The 23,344-nt window shown below is 43.3% G+C and overlaps 1 protein-coding gene across 1 annotated transcript in view; it reads right to left on the bottom strand.

Annotated features, from left to right (window-relative positions):
* reln (reelin) overlaps positions 1-23,344 on the bottom strand; it is a 99,730-nt gene that overhangs the window by 49,547 nt on the left and 26,839 nt on the right. The window contains exon 3 of the mRNA XM_061076671.1: positions 11,804-11,942. Within this exon, the coding sequence (XP_060932654.1) occupies positions 11,804-11,942 (139 nt within the window). The remainder of the gene's footprint in view (positions 1-11,803; positions 11,943-23,344) is intronic.

The following is a 23,344-nucleotide window of genomic DNA, read 5'->3' as shown; positions in this document are numbered from 1 at the left end:
CGGATGATGTTTACATGTGGGCAAAGCTGGAGGTCCCTCTATTACTTCATTTCCTCTGGCTAAGGGGATAATTGTCCTTTTATTATTCACATATTGAAATATTTCCTAATTCACATCATCGCTGCATTAACGATATTACAACATTAAGTCCTCAGACCGAAAAAAAAAATATCTTCCTACATCATCATCACCAGTCCCCTTCACCACTATACTCCCCTCATGCAAAGCAGTGTAAATCTAACATGTAGTCTATGTTGCGTGCTACTGCGTATGTATGGAATGGAATATGAAATCCATCCAGTGGCCGAGAAATGCATTATTCAATTGAAAAATGGAGAGATCTTTCAAAAATCTAAGAGGGTGAAATGGCTCAGAGTGCAGTGGGATCTTTTACGCAGATAAGCGAGACGTGCTCCACTGTGCTGTGGCCGTGTGGAAAGAGACCTGCGCTCATAGGCAAGACCAGAACAATGGTGAGAAATGTGGATACTGAGGAAGCTGCTGCAACAGTTGTAGTAATAATAAATACACATTTTACCATAGCAAGAACCACAACTCAACAATATGTGATTTGAAGGTTTGAAAAATGTAGGATGTTTAGGAAAGATTATTGGACGCAAGCTCATTACGCATACCTAGTATTTCAAATGAAAAATGTGAAAGGTACGCACGGGAGGGAAGTAGGATGAATGGATGAAGGAAGGAGGATTGAGTGGATTTGGGTAGGGGATGAGGAAAGGAGGGTGAAGGGATGTGGGTTAGGATGAGGAAAGGAGGATGAAGGGATGTGGGTAAGGATTTTGAGAGGAGGATGAAGGGGTTGAGGGTAAGGAAAGGAGGATGAATGGATGAGGATAGGAGGTCGAGGGGATGAAGGTACGGATGAGGGAAGGAGGGCGAAGGGGTTGACAGTAGGGATGAGTAAAGGAGGGTGAAGGGATGTGGGTAGGGATGAGGAAAGGAGGATGAAGGGATAAAGGTAGGGATGAGGAAAGGAGGATGAATGAATGAGGATAGGAGGTCGAGGGGATGAAGGTAGGGATGAGGAAAGGAGGATGAGGGATGGAGGGCAAAGGGGTTGAGAGTAGGGATTAGGGAAGGAGGATGAATGAATGTGGGTAAAGACGGGCATAGGTAGGGATGAGGTAGAACAGTGAATGGATGAAGGTCACAGTGTGATGGGTTGACCAGGTAAAGGTTTGACAGGTGATGATGTGGTGGAGGCGTGGCCCTGCTCCCGAACATAGATTAACTAGTTAACTTCCTATGAATCACTAGTGGTTATAATGTTCCTGTAAAAAATAGGGGGAAATAGAAATACAAAAAAAAAGAACAAAATATCATAAAAACAAGAGCGAGAACAAAGGAGGGGAGGAAAATATTACTGGGTTTGAAATAAGCAACAACTTTCAAAGTCCTTGAAAATGAGTTATTGGAATAAAAAGTTTTCGAGCCTTTTGTAACTCACAGTCTAGTGGCAGCAGCAAAATCGTCGGTGTAGAAAAAGCTCAAATGAAGGAGACAAGAGGAGACAGCACTACACTTTTAGCTGGTCTGTAAAAGCTGTATTGCACCACTTGTGCAGTTTGATCTGCATTTTCCCAATTTTCCAATAATACACAGAGGGGGAACAGTTGGAGCGGGAATGAGGTCAAAAAAATAAAGAGGAAAAATATCAGAGCAGCGACGGTTTGCTTGGGGACGGCTTGCAGCGTTACCGTCCATCAAGGAGAGCGGTCAGGAGTCTCATCTCCTCTGTCTGGCACGCAGACTTTTTTAATGTTTCAATTTGGCTTTGGTATTAATTATGAACATCATCTGTGGCCTGTAAATCTGAGCCACCTCTCACTAAAAACACACACATGCTGACACAGAGCTGTGCCTCCCACCCACATGCAGCGAGAAAAGCCCCTTCAAGGAGCACATGTGGGGAAAAAAAGGTCTTTCACTTGGTCTCTGCCATGTAAGGACACACTTGTGTTCCTAACACACTGTTGTCTCAGTGTTCAGGGTATTCCCAGGATCCACAGACATTACACAACATTTCTATTATCTAAGCGGAACCAATAGAGTTCTGGGTAACCTCATAGCAATTTCAAAGTCACGGCATGACCACATCTGTGGGAGAGATCCAGACAATTCTTGTGTGTTGCACCACACCCGGTCAAAACTATAAATTACAATACAGATGAACAGGAGGAGAGGATTAAGAACAGGCAAAGATTGGATGTAGTGGCCGGAATTAGTGAGGCCTGACTCTATTTTACACACTCTGTCCATCTCCTGCTTTCTCATCACTCCTTCTTAAGGATGAGGTGGCTGTGGCCCAGGTGGAAGAGCGGGTCATCCACTAACCATAAGGTCGCAAGCTGATGTGGGCTTAGGCAATATACTGAACCCCAAATGGCCCCTGACAGCTGTGTCTGCAGTGGGATGTGTGTGATCTGCAGTGTGCAGAGTGATGTACGACAGGGAAATGTATAAATGTGTGTAAATGAGTGAATGTGTGTAAATGAGTGAATTGGCAATAGGTAATTAAGACTATAAATAAGACTTTTAACAAACCGTTGGATTTCTCCTTCCACCTCCCAAACTCTACCCTCCTCTGGCCCGTGCACCACGCAGACTCAGCCCCTTTATGTGTGCTGAGGCATTTACACGTTCATTTCAGCTCATGAATAATGAAAAGTGGCCCTCATCAATTAGTAAAGAGCTCCAGTGCATGTGCGGAGCTGGGGGAGAAAACATACATAATTACACTCATATCTCAGAATTGGCTGGAAACTAATTTGAGTTTGGTATTTATGAATAAAAGATGGTTGGTAAAGAACAGCGGGAGGGAATGTAGGAACAAGGCTCTTAAATATTTACTCAACACGGTCGGAGCTCGAGTTCACTCAACAGATTCTGTAGTGAAATATGACCCAGGAAACCACGTTGGAGAAGCTTTGAATTAACAAAATATATTATCATTATTACTATATAATTATTTTTTATCAATATTAGATATAGATATTAGATCAATATTAGTTTTAGAATCTTAATTAAAATTGCACAGATGAAAGTATTAGGGTGATTTTTTTACCTACGCAAACAGGGTTATATTTTTATCCCTGTCCATTGGTGTGTTTGTTGGTCAGAGGCATTAAGCAAATAGTTTGAAAATTTGACGCAGATTCGAACAGAGGTGCAGATGCAGGAATATGTCATTGTATTTGTAAAGGTATTTTTTGACATTGTCCAGGGAATAATGCATGGACAAATAAAATCAGACATATAGAGGATTGATATCTAGGAGTGTGTGCAATCTGCTGCAGTTTGATTAAATTTGAGTTGGTCCTTGGCAAACTTTTGCTCTCTACCGAGTGTCATTTTAGTTGCCGGTTAAATAATAGTGAGTAGACGGAAAATTAACATAAAAATGCAATGCAATCAACAGCACCTCAAATTTGTAAATAAGAACTAAAGTAAATTATGCACCAAGTTTTCTCTTTGAAAACTCTGCAAATACTTGTCTTTTTTTTAATGATGTTTTTTCTTCCCCTTGATAAAAACAAAACACAAACCAAATGACAGAAGAGATATAATCAAAGGGAAACAGCCATATTCAAGTGTGTGCATGTTAGTGGACGGACTATATGTGCGACTTAATAACGTGTGTGTCATTAAAACAGCAGCCAGGAGAGGGCATTTAGTCTGAGCCGGGGAGTGTGTGATCGTCCCAGCGAGACGCCAGCATCTGTCCTGCTGTCTCACTCCAGCGGCTCCTCAGCATGTGCCTCTCATTACTGTCCCCACTCTGGGAGCCACACACACAGACACACGGAGGGAACAGCACTGATACACTCTGAACATTTATTGAACATCTAAATGTTAATTTGACTTTCTTTCGGGGGAAAAAAGCAATTAAGGGCCTAAATGTGTTGATGTTCCCCCCACCCCTCGATTTCTCTTCCTCTGATTCAAACGAATGATCGTTTATCGCGTGTCATCCTTACCCCCCTCTCATTAGTCTGGAGGAGCAAATCTGAGGGAAGGGAAAGAGAGAGGGATTGAGAAAAAGAGGCGGATTGAAGGAAATAAATGAATAAATAAAGGGGGAGGGGGAGGGGGGCTTTGGGATGTGGTCAGAGGAAATAGAGATGGGGGTTAGATGGCCTTGTCTTCAAAGTCCACGATCTACTGTCAAACTGCAAGACATGCGAGGAAAGGCAGGGATCCAGCCCCCCCGACCCACACACACACACACACTCCAAGCCATGTATGAGCTTTTACATATACGCAGATGGACAGGCTGTCACTCAAAGAGCTCCCAAAAGGGCCTGGAGTGGGTAATTACCAAGCATGTCTTCCATGTTAGATTACATGTTGCTGTCGGCCATAAGTATCCCCCAGGAACCAGCTTGACAGCTCCCTGCTAACCACACACACACACACACACACACACACACACACACACACACACACCCACACACACACACACGCTTATTTACCATAAAACCACATACATGATAAATATAGCCACAGCCTTCACTGAATCCTGACCACACAGACAAACTTTTGCAAGAGTCTTTATACAAGACCATAAAAAAAAATGAATTTCCATGCCCACACACGCTATTACATCCGAGGGCAGAGGAGACACACGTCACCACGCTCCTCTTCCCTCGTTAGACGACACTCTCATCCCGTTCACCTCAAATCCCAATTAAAAGCTCATTTGCTATCCCGGCTCACTGGGCCCGTTGGTAATCATGATTAATCGGAGGAGTTGCAGTAAGGGTGCAGTTCCAGTCGCCGGCGCTGATTTGGTGCAATTGGACCGAGCCCTTAAAATAATACACCCTAATTGGTTTATATATTCCCCACGTTGAGGACCAGCTGTGGTTATGGCATCACAATCAGTGACAAGTTAAAACTGAAGCGGCAGAAAGACGGAGAAGTAAAGACAGCACAACAAGAGAGGCTGACTCAGCATCCGATCACTTAAGAAACGTCTAGAAAATGTTGGGAATTCAACCGAATCTTGGTATTGTCATACCCATCGGAGCTGAGAAGGTGCAACTGGATATGTGAAATTACATTACTCCCTCCCATTTCCCCCCCCCTGCCTCTAAATTAATTAATTGAAAAAGGCTCTCGGAGAACATGCAAATTTAATGAAGCTGCACAGAGGAGGGATTTGGGAGTTGTTTGGCAAATTACCTGCTTGTTAGCACAGGGTCATGGAGTTAGGGCTTCGGATACAGCCTGAAGAAGCACAGTTACTGCTCAGTTTACAGGCAGGAGAAGAGCCATTGACCTCGACACTGTTTGTGAGTTATAATTAGAGGGGATTAGGAAAAACAATAGTATTTATAAGGGTTAATATGTGTATGAAAAATATGCCTTTCTCTATGCCTATTTTGAGGATCAGGTGCTTTCTTTCCGTCTTTAAAAAAACGCTGCATTGAAAAATGGATATCTAAGAAAATCAGCCATTTAAAAAAACTCTATCTCCTTTCCTCACTTTTTCAGCGAAGGTCAGATTAGGACGAGGAGGAGAAAGAGAATAATCAACTGTATTTACCCGGAGTAAACAACAGCGAGATGAATCCCTGCAGTAAGACTTGTCCGTTATTTGTCTTGTCAGCAGAGCACATTTTACAGGAACACACAGCGCAAAATGTCAAGCAATCATTTCGCGCAAAATACATCTGGAGCAGACCCCCGTGTCCCCGGAGCATGGCTCATTTTGCTGCATTTAGAATGAAGTGCTTTTCTTTTTCAATCTCCAAACCCCAGTTTCATCGAGGTCACATGTCTCAGCAGGTGGGTTTGGCTGATTTCGGTGCCACACAGACGCGAGGCAGACGATTCGTGGCATTATTGATCAGAGTATTGACCGGTGTGTACTGTGCATATATGTGTCTCTGCGGACACAGGTGCATGTATAGAATTACACGGGTCATGGACTGTCCAGTGGGAAATAAGACCCCATCATGGATGTAGAGACCTTTAAGGTAAACAGCAACAGGAGCCTTGGCTGCAATGTGTGGAGGAGTTTGACTAAAAGAATATGATTTACAGTTAAATTCTCAGAAAAGACACATCTTTTTAAAGTTTCAGAGAGGTTAAACACTTACGTGTGAGAGATATAGGGCTTGCTGTCTTAAATGTGAATGTGTGATATATGAAAATGAGAATTATGTGGGTGAACTGAGTCAGATTTGCAGCTCTAGAGAAAAAAAAAGGTGGATGCGATTTATGTGCTCTGTCATCTTTCGCATTTTCACCCATATTTCTTTATCACTGATGCCAAAAAATGTGATTACCTTGAACCAATAATTCATGTTCTCTGGCCAATGTCTACAGTGAATCAGCCACACAGCCACAGGCCAGTTTGGAGCTTTAATGATGAGCGGAGCTCATTAAACAGTGGATTTTATGTTGAAACAGACTCAAAGATTGACAGGAATAATAGGAAATCAATGCAGAAGACTTATGCCAGGGGAAATTGAGAGCTGGGTGAGATAGGTCATCTGTCAGCCCGATGTCTGAACTCTGACCTTTGTCCTTGGAATAATTCAACAGGCTGCTAATCATTCTTATAAAATTAAATGTTGGATTACAATTTTATTTATCACTTTATTACCTGTGCCAAAGAGTTTATTTTTGACCCTGTCCGTTAGTTTTTTTTGATTGGTTTGTTTGTGAGCATGATAACACAAAAACTGATTTCCACAAAACGTGGTGGAAGAATGCAGTATGGATCTGGGATACTGATCAGGGGCTGATCTTAGAATTATAATAGATTTCTGGGAGAATAATTCATGGGTCTTGATGAAAAAAATGCATGTTTAGGGGACATGTATTCATGAGTGTGAAAATGTGGTGCAGATCCAAATAAAAACCTGGATATAGTGAATTTAAATGTAAAAGGTTTTGAGGTTTTTCGCTCAGTTTTTCCTTGTATTCAAAAAGAACTTCTTTACCGTACGCTTTTGTGGTCACATAAATATTTTCTGCTTTCAGGGCTCTGATGATCTCTAACCGGTGAGCTTTGAACTTTTTGCAGCACACCAAAGAGCGGCAAACTTCACCTCACACAAGTCTGTCTCCTCCAAACAGATGGCACTATCAACTACACAACAGCACCAGGCATAATTACAGGACATTAACCATTCCTTTTTAATTACAGCTAACAAGACAAGAGAGTATTCGAGAGCCCACCTGCCCGTTCTCTCTTCAAGTCTATTTCACTCCCTAATTGCGCCAACAAGTGGCTTCAATCGGTCTGGGACTCCACAGAGGAACCACACGTTTTTAAGAAATGTATAAAAAGAAAGGAAATGTTTCCAAACAAATGCATACGAACACACACACACACACACACAGGATGCCACAACATACAGGAGCAGCCATTAGGTCCCCGTCTCCTCAGGGGAATACTTTGGGGGGGGGGAGGTCCGCCTCAGATGTAGTAATTAAAACGATCTCCAACCCGGCAGCCGTCTGAGTCGCACACGGAGACACAGACACGCAGACACACGTGGATTTATTAATGCAGAGCTGCATGTGCACGGTCAAAAAGTCCCCAGATACACCCACACAGAACTCAACAGTGAGGTTCCAGAAGTAAAAATTATGATTAGCTCTGATATTGAAAACTGAATACAATATATGAGATTGTGAAACAATGTATATGCTCCTGCAGAAGCCAGCAGTCTACATGATATCAACTGTGTTTTAAGAAAAACAGATTTTATTTGCAATGTACACTACCCACAATCCTCAAGTCTAACGCAAACTCTGATTGTTGAAGCTCACTCGTTTACCACATCTACGAAAATCATTTCAGCTGCGATCAGATAGTGTCGTGTTACATTATGTTTACCACAGAGTGAGCACATTTTCCTTTCTGAGATGCAGCAGTTTTTTTAAAGATAAGAAAAAGAGTCTACAACACTAGGTTACTGTCCTTAACACAGTATGAAACACTATACAAGTCACAAACCACAATATATTGGTATGTATAAAGATACATTAACAAGTAGCTGGAAAGGAATCATTCGCAATGGTTTATGGGATGTGAATTTCCTTTACTTTAAAATAATTATGTACACATTCTTGTACCTTTGCCTTTTCTGATATTTTCTTCTCGTAGATGGTCTCTTTTCAAAATCATTTTTAGAAAGTTTAATAGAGAAAGTAGTGGGAAATTGACATCTGGAACCAGAGCTGTTGTAAAAGTGGGTGGTCACTGTTACGCTCTATACACAAGCTGTAGTTACATATAAAACCCTATTCACGCACGCACGCACGCACGCACGCACGCACGCACGCACACACACACACACGACTGCACTGGCTGCTTTGAGACTGTAAGTGAAGCAGAATAAAGGCAAAGAAAGGAAGAGACACACCGATGCATCCTTGCATTCACCAGAGGAAGCTATTAACCATTCTCACCTCTGCTAAGTGCAGCAAAGCATTCAGTGCACAGACACTTTTTCATGTCTGTGCACGAAGAATCAAAAGTGGGGCACAACAGTGTTTTATGCAATCATTAAACCGAGCGTTGTTTTTTGTATTTTATGTGCAAGACAGGATTATCTCTTGGTCTACACAACTTTGAAGGAATAACTAATAGTTGCTTGTGTAATTATGGATACAGATAAAGATATAGATAAATCAAAATGTATTCTATTCATTGTCATAAAATATTAGTTTCCCAGAGACCAGAGTAACAACTTCTAAGTGTTTGTTTTTTATATAAAATAAAAAAACTGATTATTATCTGTATTTTTGCTTGATAAAGGGCTCAATTATAATACATTGTTAAAACTTTTGCTGATTCATTTTCTGTTGATGTGTGTTTTTTCTGTTCATGTGAGTGTGCGCTCCCTTCTCCTCCACCTCCTCCTTCCTCTGTCCCTCTCCTCTGTCCCTCTCCTCTCCTCTCCTCCTCCAAGGCCTCCCGTTCTCTTTAGCTGACAATTTACTGCCACCCAGAAAATGAGTTCTTCTGGATGTCCAAGTCACTGCACTCTATCATATCTATCATTCTCCTGCTGGTGATCTGTTACCAGGAACACTCCCACAATATCGCCCATAAAACTGCTCATCGGCCCCCATATTAATGTGGCGGCGGACCAGCTCCAGCCCTTTGAAGGACATTGGATGTCTGTGGCTTTAATTTAAACGCTCATGGACACGGCTTGTGGAAAATGGTCCTTGTATCCATCATGGGAGGGCAAGGGGAGGACATTGCATTATTTACATTTTGGACTGTCGCGACAAATGTCTTTTCATCCACAGAACTTATATTTTACTACCTCGGCTAACTTATAACTGAGAGTCGTGTTACAAAACCACAATGTATGCGATAAGTTTTGATCATGTAAAAGAATTATTTGCAGGAGCAAACTTTGATGGACAATGGCCGTTTGCGCATCTCAACCTGACGAGTAACAACACTGACAATGCAGCGCTGGAAAATTTGATGCGGCACTAAAGGCAGCATGGTGGTGCAGTAGTTCAAATCCTTTTTCTTCAGGAACTCATGCTTTTCTATTTGTACTCAGGCTTCCTCACACAGTCCAAACACATGCAATCTGGGATTTGGTTAATTGGAGACTCTCAATTGACCGTAGCTGAATGGTTGTTTGTCTCGTTGTGTTGCCCCTGTGATACACTGGTGACCTGTGAAGGCTGTGCCCCGCCTCTTGCTAAATGTCAGCTAGGATTGGCTCCAGCTCCCCCCACTCGACCCTCAAGGGATAAGCGGTATTGATAGTCGATGGATGAACCAAAGGTCGTCTTGGTTTTGTCTAGAAGGGCCTTGGGTGTTGAATCCTCCGAGATTAAGATATACTGGTGAAAATGGAGGCTGAGTCTGTCTGTGTTTTTAGGCCTGAGTGTTCAACTGCAGATGTGTGATGTGTGTCCAAAACTGTGGCATCTAGGAATGTCTCTGCATGTGAGAAAAGAAAATAGACAAGTTAATTTGTGTATGAAAGCATCTACATGAAGTGTGTTGTGTCTGTGTGTGTATGCTTGAGTGTGTGTGAGTGTGTGTGAGTGCAGCAGCAACCGACTGGAGTGTGACTGGCTGACTTTGATAAGGTCAGCCACAGGGGCCCCTATTGTCATTTAGTCATGGCCCCCTGCCTGCCCCACTGTCATCAGCATTGGCACACTGCTGTTGAGTGGTTTACGCATACATACGCACATGCACAGCACATGCACAGACACGCAAACACTGAGGAAACACAGTCAATGTGTTTGCTGGCAGACAAAGAAGAGGCAGTGAATCTGTTTGGCTCCGTGGAACTCGTCTAAATGGCAGCTCCACTTCAGCAAATTCCCCGACTGAATCCTTTCCTGACACTCTGTCCATAAAAGTCTCTGTCGGATCGTCTGTGGAGCTCCTCCAGGAATACACTGAGGGATTTGTACAACCCCTGCCAACACGTTTCATTTTGTTGTGGTTTTCATGAAACACTGATGTGCTGCAATTTGCAATGTCTTTCATGTGCGGGAAGAGGATGACTGGTGATAAAAAAGAAGGGATTAGTTTGCAGTTTGATTTGACTTTCCAGTCACTAAATTCATATGATGATAATAACGTTTTCATCCACGGATTTAATTTAAAAAATACACTGAGCTGCTCCGGATATTAAAGTCTGACTAGTCAAATTTATAAAAATGCAAATATTTGTGGGAGACTTTTACTCAATGATCTTTTGCAATGCAGTGCTCAGTGGCTGTGACTTTGTGTGGGGCAGCGTTATGAGAAAACTCCCCTTTCGTCTTGGCTTCTCCAGCAACAGCTGCTAATTGCATTTTGACTGATTATCTGCCTTGCACTGTAAATCACCAGCCAGGAGAACTGGAGGGAAAGAGAGTTGGAGGGTGTTCCTAACAGTTAGACATGGAGAAAATGATGCAGAGTAAGATAAACCAGAGTAGTGGGGGGGGCTTGAAAACGCATATCACGTGACCTCCCATGTAGAGAGGGCATGCGCGTGCCAGTGTGGACAGGAAGCCATGCCGGTGTACTCCTCACGTCCTATTGAGCTCCGCATGTTAGCATCTGTATCATTGTAAAATGCAGAATTTAACTGCGCAGCAGCTGTTTGCAAAGTCAACGGGGTCAGCAACGCTTGTAAATGATGATTCATGTTGTGTTCTACACTGGTAGCTGGTCCAGACTCAAACGATTCTGCAGAGTTTTCAAACTTCTCTGTTTTAGCAGCTCTGAATGTGTTGTTTGGACGCCAGACATATCTGTGACAGAGTTCATGCATTTCCAAACCATTGCAGTGGAACGAGCTAAAAATTACAATAAAGCCCCTATTCAAAGGTTTTTGTACCACAGAGTGAAAAAGCTGTGAGTGCACGTGTGTGTGTGCATGTGGTGTTAATTCTCAGCAGGATAAACACAAACACATTTACACCTGCCACTGCACATGTTGTGTCAGGCGAGGTAATTGGGATATAATGACCCACATTCTCTCTGTCCCTGGTTTAACCTCCAGTCAGCATGCAGGCTCTCTCTGACAGGTCGGCCTTTGTACATCCTTTCTGCGGCTCGACAAACCCCCCCCCCCCCCCCCCCCACTACCCCTGTCTCAGTCCTACAGGGTCAATACGCGGCCACAAAACATTAACAGATATTATCGTAACAGTTTTTACGACTTCCATGACCATGTCAGGGTTAGACGTGCGGCAGCTGTGAAGGTCCCAGACTCTATCCGAAATTTTTGGGCTCATTCTCTCTCTCAGATACTTTCTATTCTTCCCATACACACGCACTTACAGGAAGTTGACGCAGCCCGTGCCAGGCGGTGGAGCGATCCAGACGAAGCTGAAGCTGGTGGAGGGCTGGTGGCTGACGTGGGAAGCGACGACACTGCAAACAAACTGGGTTCCAGCAAACTGACGCTCCGGCATCACACCTGGAGAGGGGGAGAGAGAGAGTGAGACACCAACAAATATCTGTCAAAGATAAAAGATCACTAAAACTTAGATAAGGTGTAAAGGATTCGAATTCAGTTACATTAAAACATTGGTTTTTTTGAGCTCCCACTAGTTCCCAACTAGCAGCCTTTAAAAATGTATCCACACTTGACTACATTGCTGCGCACTCAGTTACTTGTCTCAACAAACTGTGTTAGATAAACATAATTATTTTTCGCAAGTCTGAGTTTACGTGGCACTGAATGAAAGATTACAAAAGTGGTGCAGTGCAAGATGATATGCAGAGTCAAACTTTTCACCTTCAAAAACAATTCAATAATGCATTGGTAATATAGAGTGTATAAGGGCAACAATACACCTGATGTGAATCCTACAGCGTACACATGAACCCTGCCTGAGACAAACTGGACTTTGGTCTCAAGGGATCTTGGTTTTAAGTAAAAGGTCCAGAATGTGAAAACAGTCTCTATAAGAATTTAATTACAGAGGAAAAAAGGCATTTGGCAGCTACACATGTCTACATTGTTCCACATAAATCTCCACCGTACCCAGTCCTACTTTTGATCTCATGCCATTGTATTTCTTTGTTTTTATTAATTCCATCCACTGGCGTCCTACTGTTTTCGCTTTATTCTTTCATTACTTCCTGCCTCACACTTACACCTTGATTCCTTTGTTTTGTTCTTCTCTCCTTTCATGTTTTTCACTGAACTCACCGGATCCTTCTTTCCTCACTCCCCGTGAAGCTGACACGACCTAACTTTGCTCATATTAATGAGGGTCTGTGTCCGGCTATGATTGCACCGATGGAATGACATCATGTTACACAATCTTTCCTTCATATCACGGAGGGCAAGGGCACGATGCCACCAGACGCATCAATCACTGGGCAGCCGCACAGAGCAGTTGAATAATTTACTTAGCTGAACAGTTGTGTGGGGGGGGGGGCAGCGTGGTGCAGTGGTTAGCACCGTCACCTCACAGCATGAAAGGTTTGGTTTGTGGCCAAATCTCTGGCTTTCTCCCACAATCCAAAGACAAGCAGAATGGGGTTAATTAACTGGACACTGTGACAATAGGTGTGAATGGTTGTCTCTCTATGTTGGCCCTGCGATATGCTGGGACCTGTCCAGGCTGAACCCCCACAAAGGATAGGTGATGTGGATAATGGGTGGATGGATGTATAAACAGTTTTGTAGTAACTGCAAGAATCCAAACTGTGCGGAAATGAAAGGACCTCAACTGGAGAACGCATTTGCACAGAGACTCGCGTTCCTCCCATTCAGATCATTTGGGCATTAGTTATAATTCAAAAACACGGAGTCGTTGTGTGGTCCAGTGCACATGGAGCAAACACATTCAGCCAGTTTAAAAATGTATGTGATGTCCCATCTGCTTGTATGACGCCATGCTCAGAGCTGCTGCAGCGCCCCGGTGGTCGGCCTCCTCCCTTTTACAACCTGCAAACACAGTTCTCTCCTTTCTTCACTTCTGCTCTCCTCTCCTCAGTCATCACTCACTTCACAGAAAACATAATCAGCGATGATTAATAACATCGGAGCTTTAATATCCCCTGGCTCAATGTGCAAATCAATATGCAAAGATTGTGTGTGTGTGTGTGTGTGTGTGTGTGTGTGTTTGGGAGTCTGTGTGTGTGTGTGTGTGTGTGTGTGTGTGTGTGTGTGTGTGTGTGTGTGTGTGTGTGTGTGTGTGTGTGGTGCAAATCTAATTATTTAAAGAGAAATAATTCCGCCCATTTCTGACAGTAATGAATTTGAATTCACAGATTGCATCCATAAATACACACAATGATGGTTAATGTTTCTGTTTCGGCTGTGTGTGTGTGTGTGTGTGTGTGTGTGTGTGTGTGTGTGTGTGTGTGTGTGTGTGTGTGTGTGTGTGTGTTAATTTGTTTGGGCCGCTAGAAATCCTACGTCAATGTGTATGAGTGTGCCGTGGTACAAACAAAACTAGTTATCATTGCTGCTGGATGTTTTGAGATTGAGCACCGTGCATTTATTTGACCCTGTGGCGTTTCCGAAGGCTTTCTTCGACGCAGGAGTTTTTCTCATCATGTGGAGGAAAATCTAAATCTTTAACTGGAGTTCAAAATGAATAATCATCAAAGCTCTGCGATTTACGGGGGGGTGGGGGTGTTTTCACATGGCAACTACATATTGTCACATTATGTGGAAGTGCATGCGGCGTGTGGTCCTAATGTGTCAGATTTACGAGGTGCCGAGCGAAGCAGCCCCCTATATATCGCTAAAGGAGTGGCTGGTGTATAATAACAGCCTGAGACGTAATCACCCACTAATAGTCCTGCTGTTCTCCAATCACCTCGGCTGCAACCTCTCTGCGTAATGACCGCGATTTACCGCTAAGCAAACACATACACACTCGTCCAGGCCAACACATATAAACACGCATTACTGTCAGGGGGTTATTGTTGTGTTGTTTGCTCGAGCAAGATCCCCTAAGCACCCCCATTTTTACAGGCAGCATACAGAAATAGCAGAACTAGTTTCTGTGCCGGTGTTTATGAAGCACTCAGGGCAGCAAGCATTGACATACCCATAGATCTTTCCTCTTTTCTCTCAACCCCCTCTGATACAAACAATTGTCATTTTCACAACAATTTCCTTTGCCACAAATTTACTGCCACGGCCAAGGCAGTCGAGACAACAATTTTGGCACTAATTGTCCAATTGTGGGAGGCAGGAGAAGAGAAGCCGAAGTGCTATGAATCTTTCTCATCACATTGCCATGGTGCAATTTGAGAATCCCTGCAGATGTGCATAAAACAAGCTTAGGTCTTGTGGCAGCCGAAAACACTCCCCGCAAAGCCGCAAAGACAAAGAGAAAGAGAGAAGGGTGTCGATCGGAGCCGAGCGGCAGACTGAGCGGAGGAGATAGCAGAAGAAGAAAGTGAAGGGCTGTGGCGATAGTGGACAGACGGACAGAAACAATGAATCACTCATTCAGAGGAGTTATGTATGATTACGCCGCTGTTGCCCATGAGCAAGAGAAAGAGAAAAGTGGGAACAGCACCAATGACAATTCTTGTAGTACAACTCTCTGATGTTCCACAGGCTACTGTTACTCTTGCTCAAAAGGGAAACAAATGCAGAACTGTCTGAGAAATTTCAGAAATAAGTGAAAAAGCAGAATACAGAAATATATAGAAAGACAGTTATACAGAGAGAGGTAGGAGCTGATGTATGGCTGAGAGAGCAGTATGGCTAGGGCGAAGATGAAAAGGCAGTCTGATGCACTCCAGGACACGGCAGCACTGGGACTCAGCACCACTCACAGAATTTCTATTCCCACTTGAAAAATACACTCAGGCGTAAAAATGCAAATAACGAAACTAGTTCCTTTCATGTCTTGCTGTGGAGAGAGGGCGAGGGAGAAGAAGAAGAAAAAATCACTATTATTCAATGAGCTCCAAATCCCAAATGTTCCAGTGAAGCAACAAGCTAAAGTGAAACCTGGAGAGAGAGAAAAAAAGGAAAAACTCTGACATCCCTGTTTCTGTTCAGGGAGATGAGCAGAAAAACGGAGAGAAGAGCTCTTTTGTCACTGTGAAATGAAAATGTATAACAAAGCCTTTCCTGTATCCTAACATGCACACACACTGCAGGAGCAAAGCATAAATGAATGAACATTATTTGACTAATTTGACCTCTGAGGTTTTTTTTGCAACATCTCTGGAAACTAACAGATGTGATGGATGTTAACTTTGCTTTATGTGCTTGTTTTCTTCCCTGTCGATGATTTGTGCCTCGTTTATCTCCTTCTTTCTCCCTCTCAATCCCCTGGATCCTCCTAAATCCCCCTGATGCAATTGTATTGATTCAAAACTACTGTTACTGGGTGATTGATATCAAGCCCAAAAAAGTAAAAGTGTATCCATATTGCACGATTAAAACCACCAAGGCCAAAGTTCTGAACAAGATTAAAATATGAAAATGAATTAATATACAAATCTATTAAGTAGAGAGAATACATTGAAAATATAAAAACAAACATAATTAATGTATCAGATTGAAAAAATTGCACAATAGCAGATTAAATCAATGTTTCAAGCTCAACTTGAATGGAAAGCCAGTGAGAAGAAGTGGGTTTTTAGCAATGATATTAAACATTTGTAAGGTCTAAGCAGTTCTGATATGAATAGTTAAAATGTCCCAGAGATTAGGAGCAGTCCCTCCAAAGGGTTGGTCACCTTCGTTTTTGAGCCTAGATCTCAAGACAACCAGAGGCAGCAGGTTGGTCGACCTCTGTGCTAGCGATGGAGTACGAGAGGTGCAACAATTCAATGAAATAAAGCTAAATGAATCATCAAAACAAGCGGTAAAATGTTAATATAAATCCTGAATGACAGGAAGCCAGAGAAGAGAGGCCATGTACTGCTGTAATGTGATCAGGATTTCTTTTTCAAGCTGCTGCATGTTTTTCTAACTGCAGACGACAAAGAGACAACTGCTCTACACCAGAATACAGGCAATTACAATAATCTAACCGAGAGGTGAATGAAGAATCATTCATGAGAATGAAATAAATATTAAAAGGTTTTTGCTTTTAACGGGCACATTTTCTGATTAATCAGCTCTGACTGTTGGTTCTCCATATATGGACTTGTTATCACAATAAGCCACTCGCACAAGTAACCTACTGAGCTGACGATGCCTACAGATGTAGCTGCAGCCCAAATGCCACAGGTCACGTATTCATGCTGCATGTAGGATAAATATCATCAGAGGCCACTTCTGATTCAGTAAGCAGCCACAGGGGGATCTTGGAGGGCTGTTGCAACCACACACACCCATAGTCAAATGAAGCATACAAATACACGCACACTCACACACACAACACAGTTCTTTGACATGCAGATTGGGCACTTATGAGCTGTCGGCAGTGATTAATGGCAAAGAGAATGACCTGCTAACTCCCACGGTATGACTGGGCAAAGCATGTTTCATAAATATGGACGCACACGAGCACACACGCACACACACACACACATACACCCGCAAACCCACACACAAACTCACTCAGACACTCACAGACACAGGAAATGGATGTGTCTGGATTTTAAGGGTCACATGTTGGTTGTAGGACCGTCACCCCGACATCAATCTCTGCTGGTTATTGCACTGCATTTTTAAAAGCACCACATAATAAGGAAGCAGGAAGTTCACCACCTCTTATTTATTCATTTTCAGTCTCCAGGAACAAAGACTTCGACACATTGTTTCCCCTCCCGTCTGGTCTCCCTTTTAAATATGCAAACACTGCAATTTACATCTGTCTGCGTACTTTAACATTTTTTAAAACATCTATATCTGTTTAGACAGTGCCATTTTGATCCGTCTTTATAACTCACTTTGCAAAGCTAATGAGCTTTTCAGCAGCCAAGCTCAAAACAAGTCAAATAGATGGAGTGAGAATTCTCCCTGATGGAGCAGATGGGCAATCGGTGGCTCAGCCTGGCAGTGACTTCACACTGTAGGACCAGCAGGAGCCGGTCTAACTGGCATTAGAACTGATAGATAGGCTCGGTGGCAGGGCTGAGTCTGTTCGAGAGGCACCATTCAAATTGATGTGCACATTTACCAGAATCATTCAGAGTTTATGCACACCATTTGACATCTGGTCAGCACCAACTAGCTACTGGAATCTGCGGTCACCTCACAACTGTCCTTCAGCAACGTCTGGCTCTGGAGCAAACGGAAATTAGTAGTTTGCAGAAACTGTCTGTTTGATTTAACTATCAATTTCTGTGGTTTTAAGATGATTTCAAGACAATTACACATGTTTTTTCATCTAGATTACTGATTTGCTCTCTCTGTTGCTACGGAAATGCTTGTAAAGAAGGGGTTCGGAAAATACATTTCATTCCCTGAAGGCATGAGGGTTCTGGGTGCTTGTCTTCTACCAATACATCTACTGCACTGGTCCAGCTTTCCCTTTACTGGAGCAGTTGTTAACAAAAAAGTCATGTACGCTTTTATTGCTAGAGAGCATGCACACAGAACCACAAACACAGCCTAACATGACTGTGTATGTTTGCACAAAGCGGAGAAGTACCACCACAAGTATATTATTAAGAGGCATAGCAGTTTGCTCGGAGCGTACTGTGGTGTAAGGAGATTAGGCTATTTTATTTTTTCGAGTTAATTCGTGTTTGTCAGCAATCACTCTATACTTTTTGATTAAAAATTGAAAAGTGGGTCTCATTTAAAGAGCAAAGTGTGTGTGTGTGTGTGTGTGTGTGTGTGTGTGTGTGTGTGTGTGTGTGTGTACATTTCCCCGCTTAGCTCAGACTAGGAAATTCAAAGTATACCACCCCAGATCATTTGGGGAGCAGGCCCATTAAAGACCCATATTTCATGTGGTAATTCTTAAAATCTGTCATAAAGCTATTGGAGCATTAGCATGTGTTATTAAAAGCTGGCGAATGTATGGGAATCTGTCAGCAGCCATAATAATGCCTCTGTCAACATGTTTCAGGAAAAGGCCACACAATGGCAACATAAATGATACATCACAACAGCACTGACAGCCTAAGTAGGGACCCCATACGCTTTGTGCTGCTGAATGATCCCATGCTATGTGTGTGTGTGTTTCTGTGTGCATGTGATTGTGTGTGCCTGTTGTGTTTGCATTTCTTCCCAACGCCATCCTCCGCTGGTCAGCCGGACCACTGCAGGGTCTCGAGACGCATGACAACCTGACTCTGATCGGCCATTGGCTGAAACGCATGTCCATCTTAACATCTGCCAATCACGATGCCATGGAGACCGGTTGGCAGCGTTGCGGTGGTGGCAGGGGTCCGAAACAGCATTGCCAGGAGAAAGCTGTGTGATAATATGGGTGGTGAAAGATGCCAGTGGCCAGGGGGGAATGGGGGGATAAGAGACTGTGGGAAAAAGTGAGGGGGAGAGCTTTGCCACTTGAATAAAAAAGTGTTGACGCTATAAGTATGTGAACAATGGGAGACTTACGGGCATGTGTATATGTGTACATTCATATAGTGCTTCAAGGGTCCATTAAATTGACTGTTCTATGAAAGAAACAATTTGTGCTTTTAAAAATTCTTTGTATCAATGCCCTTGCTCGAAGAACCAGACCAATTTCTGTCCATATGCATATATTATGAGAACAATTACTCTTTCATTTAGGCTTTCATTGTATCTCACAGCAGCCATCATCCATCATCCATAAACTGCTAAGGACAAGGCCAAACACACACAAACACACACACACACACCATGCCCCATACATGCTGCATCTATCAACACCAGTAACTGAAAACTAAAAGACTGAAGAAACAAATGCTAATAGCTTTAACCTGCTCACTGCTTTCTCTCAGTGCTCAGGAGCTACAAGCCACACAAGCATGAATGATAAATGGAATAAAGGCGCACCAGCGCAGCATAATGTACCCTCCTGAGCTAATGTGTCATAATTGAAATGAATGTTGTTCTGAATCAAACAAGTGTTGTGTGTTTTTGAGTCACACAGTGTATGATCGATGAGACTTCTACTTCTCTGCACAGGCACACAATCCATCTCAGAGGCACACTCACAGACTCGCTAACAAATATATGGTAAAGTTCACCCAAGACATATGCAAACGTGAGGTCTGACAAGAAACAAGATTACTCGGATGATCAGACAGTTTGGAAAAAAGTAAGTTGTTTATTAATTCAAGGCTCTGTTAGTAAGTTTTTGTGATTTCTACCTAGCCAGCTGCCTACTTAAATGTACAATATGTAGCTTCAGCCGGTTTGGGTCTCCTAATCAAAACAATAACGAAAGTGTGATGACGTCATTAAGCAGAGATTGATCATGGCTGTTTAATCATGCATTGTCATATCCTTTTGGGTTGCTTGGTTCCCCAGTGCATTTTACGCTTTACTGGGAAGCTTCAGGGACAGAACGTGCAGCAAACAGCAATGAATCATTATCCAATAAAAGTGACCAATACAAACAGTGGAAGGAAAACACTGCCTACTGGCTTACAGGCTAGCACCTTTTTTTCCCTTCATTAATACGTTGTTTGCCTCGGAAGTAAGAGCAGAAATGAAACAACCCATCACACTGAATAAAATTGCAGATCTCTCTGGGTTTGAACATTGTTGGAAACCTTTTGGTTAATGTTAGTTCCCTAGTCAACAACATATGTAACGTTGGTCAAGCTAAGGGATCTTTATAAGAGATAATTTGGGTAATATTTTAATCATCTTAATTTTCTCTTCCAAGTAAATGTGTCAAAATGCAGGATTAGTTTGAGAACTGTTCCATCATCTAGGATGTTGTGTTTCTTTTGAGGTTAGAATTATTTGTAGTAATACTGCCACATTATCAGAGCTCAGAAATTAATTAGGTAAGCACATTGTTATTATCATTGAAAGGAAGGATGGCAAAGATTCAGAAAATAGGGCCCAAAAAAAACAATTTCCCTTTCCCCCATATTTTTGCTGAGAAACAGGAGTGTGTTTAAAAGTGGGTTCAGTTCTCATTGTGTATATTGTTATGTTAACCATCAGGGTGAAGTGTTGCTGAAAGCTGGAGCGACAGAGCCAGGCCTGCTGAGTAGGTAGTGGTGTGAGGTCTGTGGAGCAGCACCCAGTGGAGGACAGCCAGCTCCGTGCCTCAGGAGAAGCTTATCATACTGGGTGGCAAAGTCACTACACTTCCTTTTCCCCTCATCTCTCGAGTCCTTGAGCACATTTTTCTTCTTCCATCATCCATCCATCCATCCATCCATCTATCTATCCATCTATATGTCTATTCATCAGCGAAAGCCCATGAGCAGCTGCCTTCTGTGGGTATGTGTCATTGTAGCTTGGCAGGAACACACCACAGCTTCACCGGCAGGCGCCAGGGCTAATTTGATTTTTAATTCAACACGACTCCTCGGCTAATAGTTTGAGCTGAGGATTAATTAATCTGATTTGACTTGTGCTAATTTCTTGCACCCACGTCCCTGCTCTCCACCCGTCAATGCAACAAACAAACTGGTGAGGCCGAGGTCTTGCAGGCTCTGTCACACACACACAGACATGCTGAGCATGAGGGACTTAGACCCGGGGCGACAGGTGAGGAGCCAGTGGAGGCCTTGGGAAAGCGAGGCATGGCGTCTGTGCTGCATTTGCATGCATGTGTAATTACACACTGTGTGTGTGTATCTAAATGTGTGTTTACGGAGGAGGCTGGAGCTGAGCCTGGACTGACAGAGGAGTGCTGGGAGGCAGCAAACTAATCACGGCAACAGCCTGGTTCTCGTAAGGAGGGCGAAACATAGAGAAGGTCACCAACTATTTTCACTGCCAAAATGTGGGTCAGATTGGATCTGGGTGAGTTGCTGAAAGATAACTTGTGTATAATGCAAATAAAAATGGCAGTGGAGCATTCTCATTCTTCTCTGAGGCTTTTAGAGAGTAGAGAGCCCCGATCCAGTCAAGGCCCAACAGGGACAAACCAGGAGCGCTACTAAACTTCCTCATCTCACAGAGTCAGAGAGAGAGAGAGCACTTCTCATACTCTCTGTAAGGGAACTTTAAAAATGAATAGACCTCAGAGTGCAGCCTGGATGGCATGCACCTTGTGGAGAAGACTTTAAAATCACTCTCTCTCTCAGTTTGCTCACAAAGCACACAGATGCCCACACACACTTGCACAGTGCATGTGGAGGTATAGGAAATATGGAGTTTTATATCACAACAGAACAAAGATTAATTTCAAAGTCAGCTTGCCTCTGTGTTGAAATGATGCAAACCCACTGGTTTTCACAGAAATGTGTCAAACTGAGCAGTCTCTGAGTCAAAGCTCTCTCTGTCTTTAGTCTATCTATATTCCTCTCTCCTCTCTCGTTCTCTCTGGCATGTTACCAACCTCTCTGCACGGCAGAAAATAACGCTGCTTTGCTCAAGAGAGGCCACACATGGGAGAAACAGCCTACGCCTGCTGCTCTCTCTTGCAGGATAAAAAAATATATAAAATAGAAATAAAAAAATAAAACTGCCCAACAACTCAAACACCATTTTGAAATCTCCATCAGAGGCAGTCCATCTTTTGCTTCGTCCTATCCCCGCTTTCTATGTCACCCTGGACCTTTTTTACCATACATTGGGATGCAAAAAGTACAGAGGAGAAAGGAAAAAGCACTCAAATGCTCAGCATGTGCATCTGTGTGCTCTCACAAACATCGACATACACACAAACCTTGACACAGACACAAATGCGCACATGGAAGAACATAGTCACACACAGTGAACACTACATGCACATAGAAATGTAAGCGCTCCTAGCGAAGCTGTGGGAGTTCAAAGAAGGTACTATGTTTTCCAAGAGAGCTGGTGCGAAGTGAACCAGTAAATTCCCAGCAGCAGGGCTCCAGCAGGTCGACAGCACCATCGCACCTGAGAGGCTTGACCTGTGCTGGTGGGATGTATGGCCAACACTAATGCACTTGTTCAGAGTCGGTTGTGGCTCTGCCTTACATTAATAATGGAATATGTTGTTTTCTGTTTGAATTCTTTGAAGGTGGCTTTGCTTTTGTGCTTCTCAAGAGGCTTTTTTGCACATGGAAAGAAGCTGCGTGGCTTTTCATGCATAATTGCCCAAGCGTTCTTCTGGACTCTGAGAGACACCCAAATGTTCAGCCACCTGTTAGCAGCCACCCGGCGGTGTGAAATGGGAGTGGGAGAGGCAGAACTAAGGCCCGGTCCAGAGGGCGCGAGAGGGGTGTGGGAGCCTTGTGCCAGCAAAGCATGGAGATTTACAGCGAGCCCGGCCAGCTGATCTGGAGTCTGATCTAATACTGTGCCGCTGAGAACACAAATCACCTCCCATACATAACCCTGCCACTGACAACTCATTTCATCTTCTGCACTAATGAATTCATCATCAGGAGGGATCTGCCTCTTGGTGCCTGAGCCCTGAGCAGAAAAGGAGTAATGGCTTAGATAAGTCATCATCATTATTATCAACATCAACAACCACCACCGCAGCCCCACCTTGCCTCCGCTCGGCTAATAGTTCAGGAGCAACAGTTTAGAACTTTGCAGTGTCCTTGACAGTTTTGCAACGGGGGAACTTTGGCAGTGTTCAAGGTTATTTTGCGGATGTGAGGGGGGAACCTGTCGCAGATGCGCATCCCGAGTGTGAGAATCAGCATGAGTATGCACATGTCAATGGAATTTGAATACGTTGTGGTATGAGTGGATAAGTCAGGGAGTGTGAGAGCTCTTATGGTAGCAAGCAAGTGTGCATGTATGTGTGTATGCATGCATTTGTATGAGGGAGTCTAAGCGGCGCAGTCAGGGAGCTGTCAGCTGAGAGCCAGGGAGCAGGCTGATCACAGGGA

Source organism: Limanda limanda, chromosome 8 (genome assembly GCF_963576545.1).
Source record: "Limanda limanda chromosome 8, fLimLim1.1, whole genome shotgun sequence".
In the NCBI taxonomy this organism is placed as follows: domain Eukaryota; kingdom Metazoa; phylum Chordata; class Actinopteri; order Pleuronectiformes; family Pleuronectidae; genus Limanda; species Limanda limanda.
The sequence above is the reverse complement of the archived record's forward strand: the minus strand, read 5'-3'. Positions and strand labels throughout refer to the sequence as shown.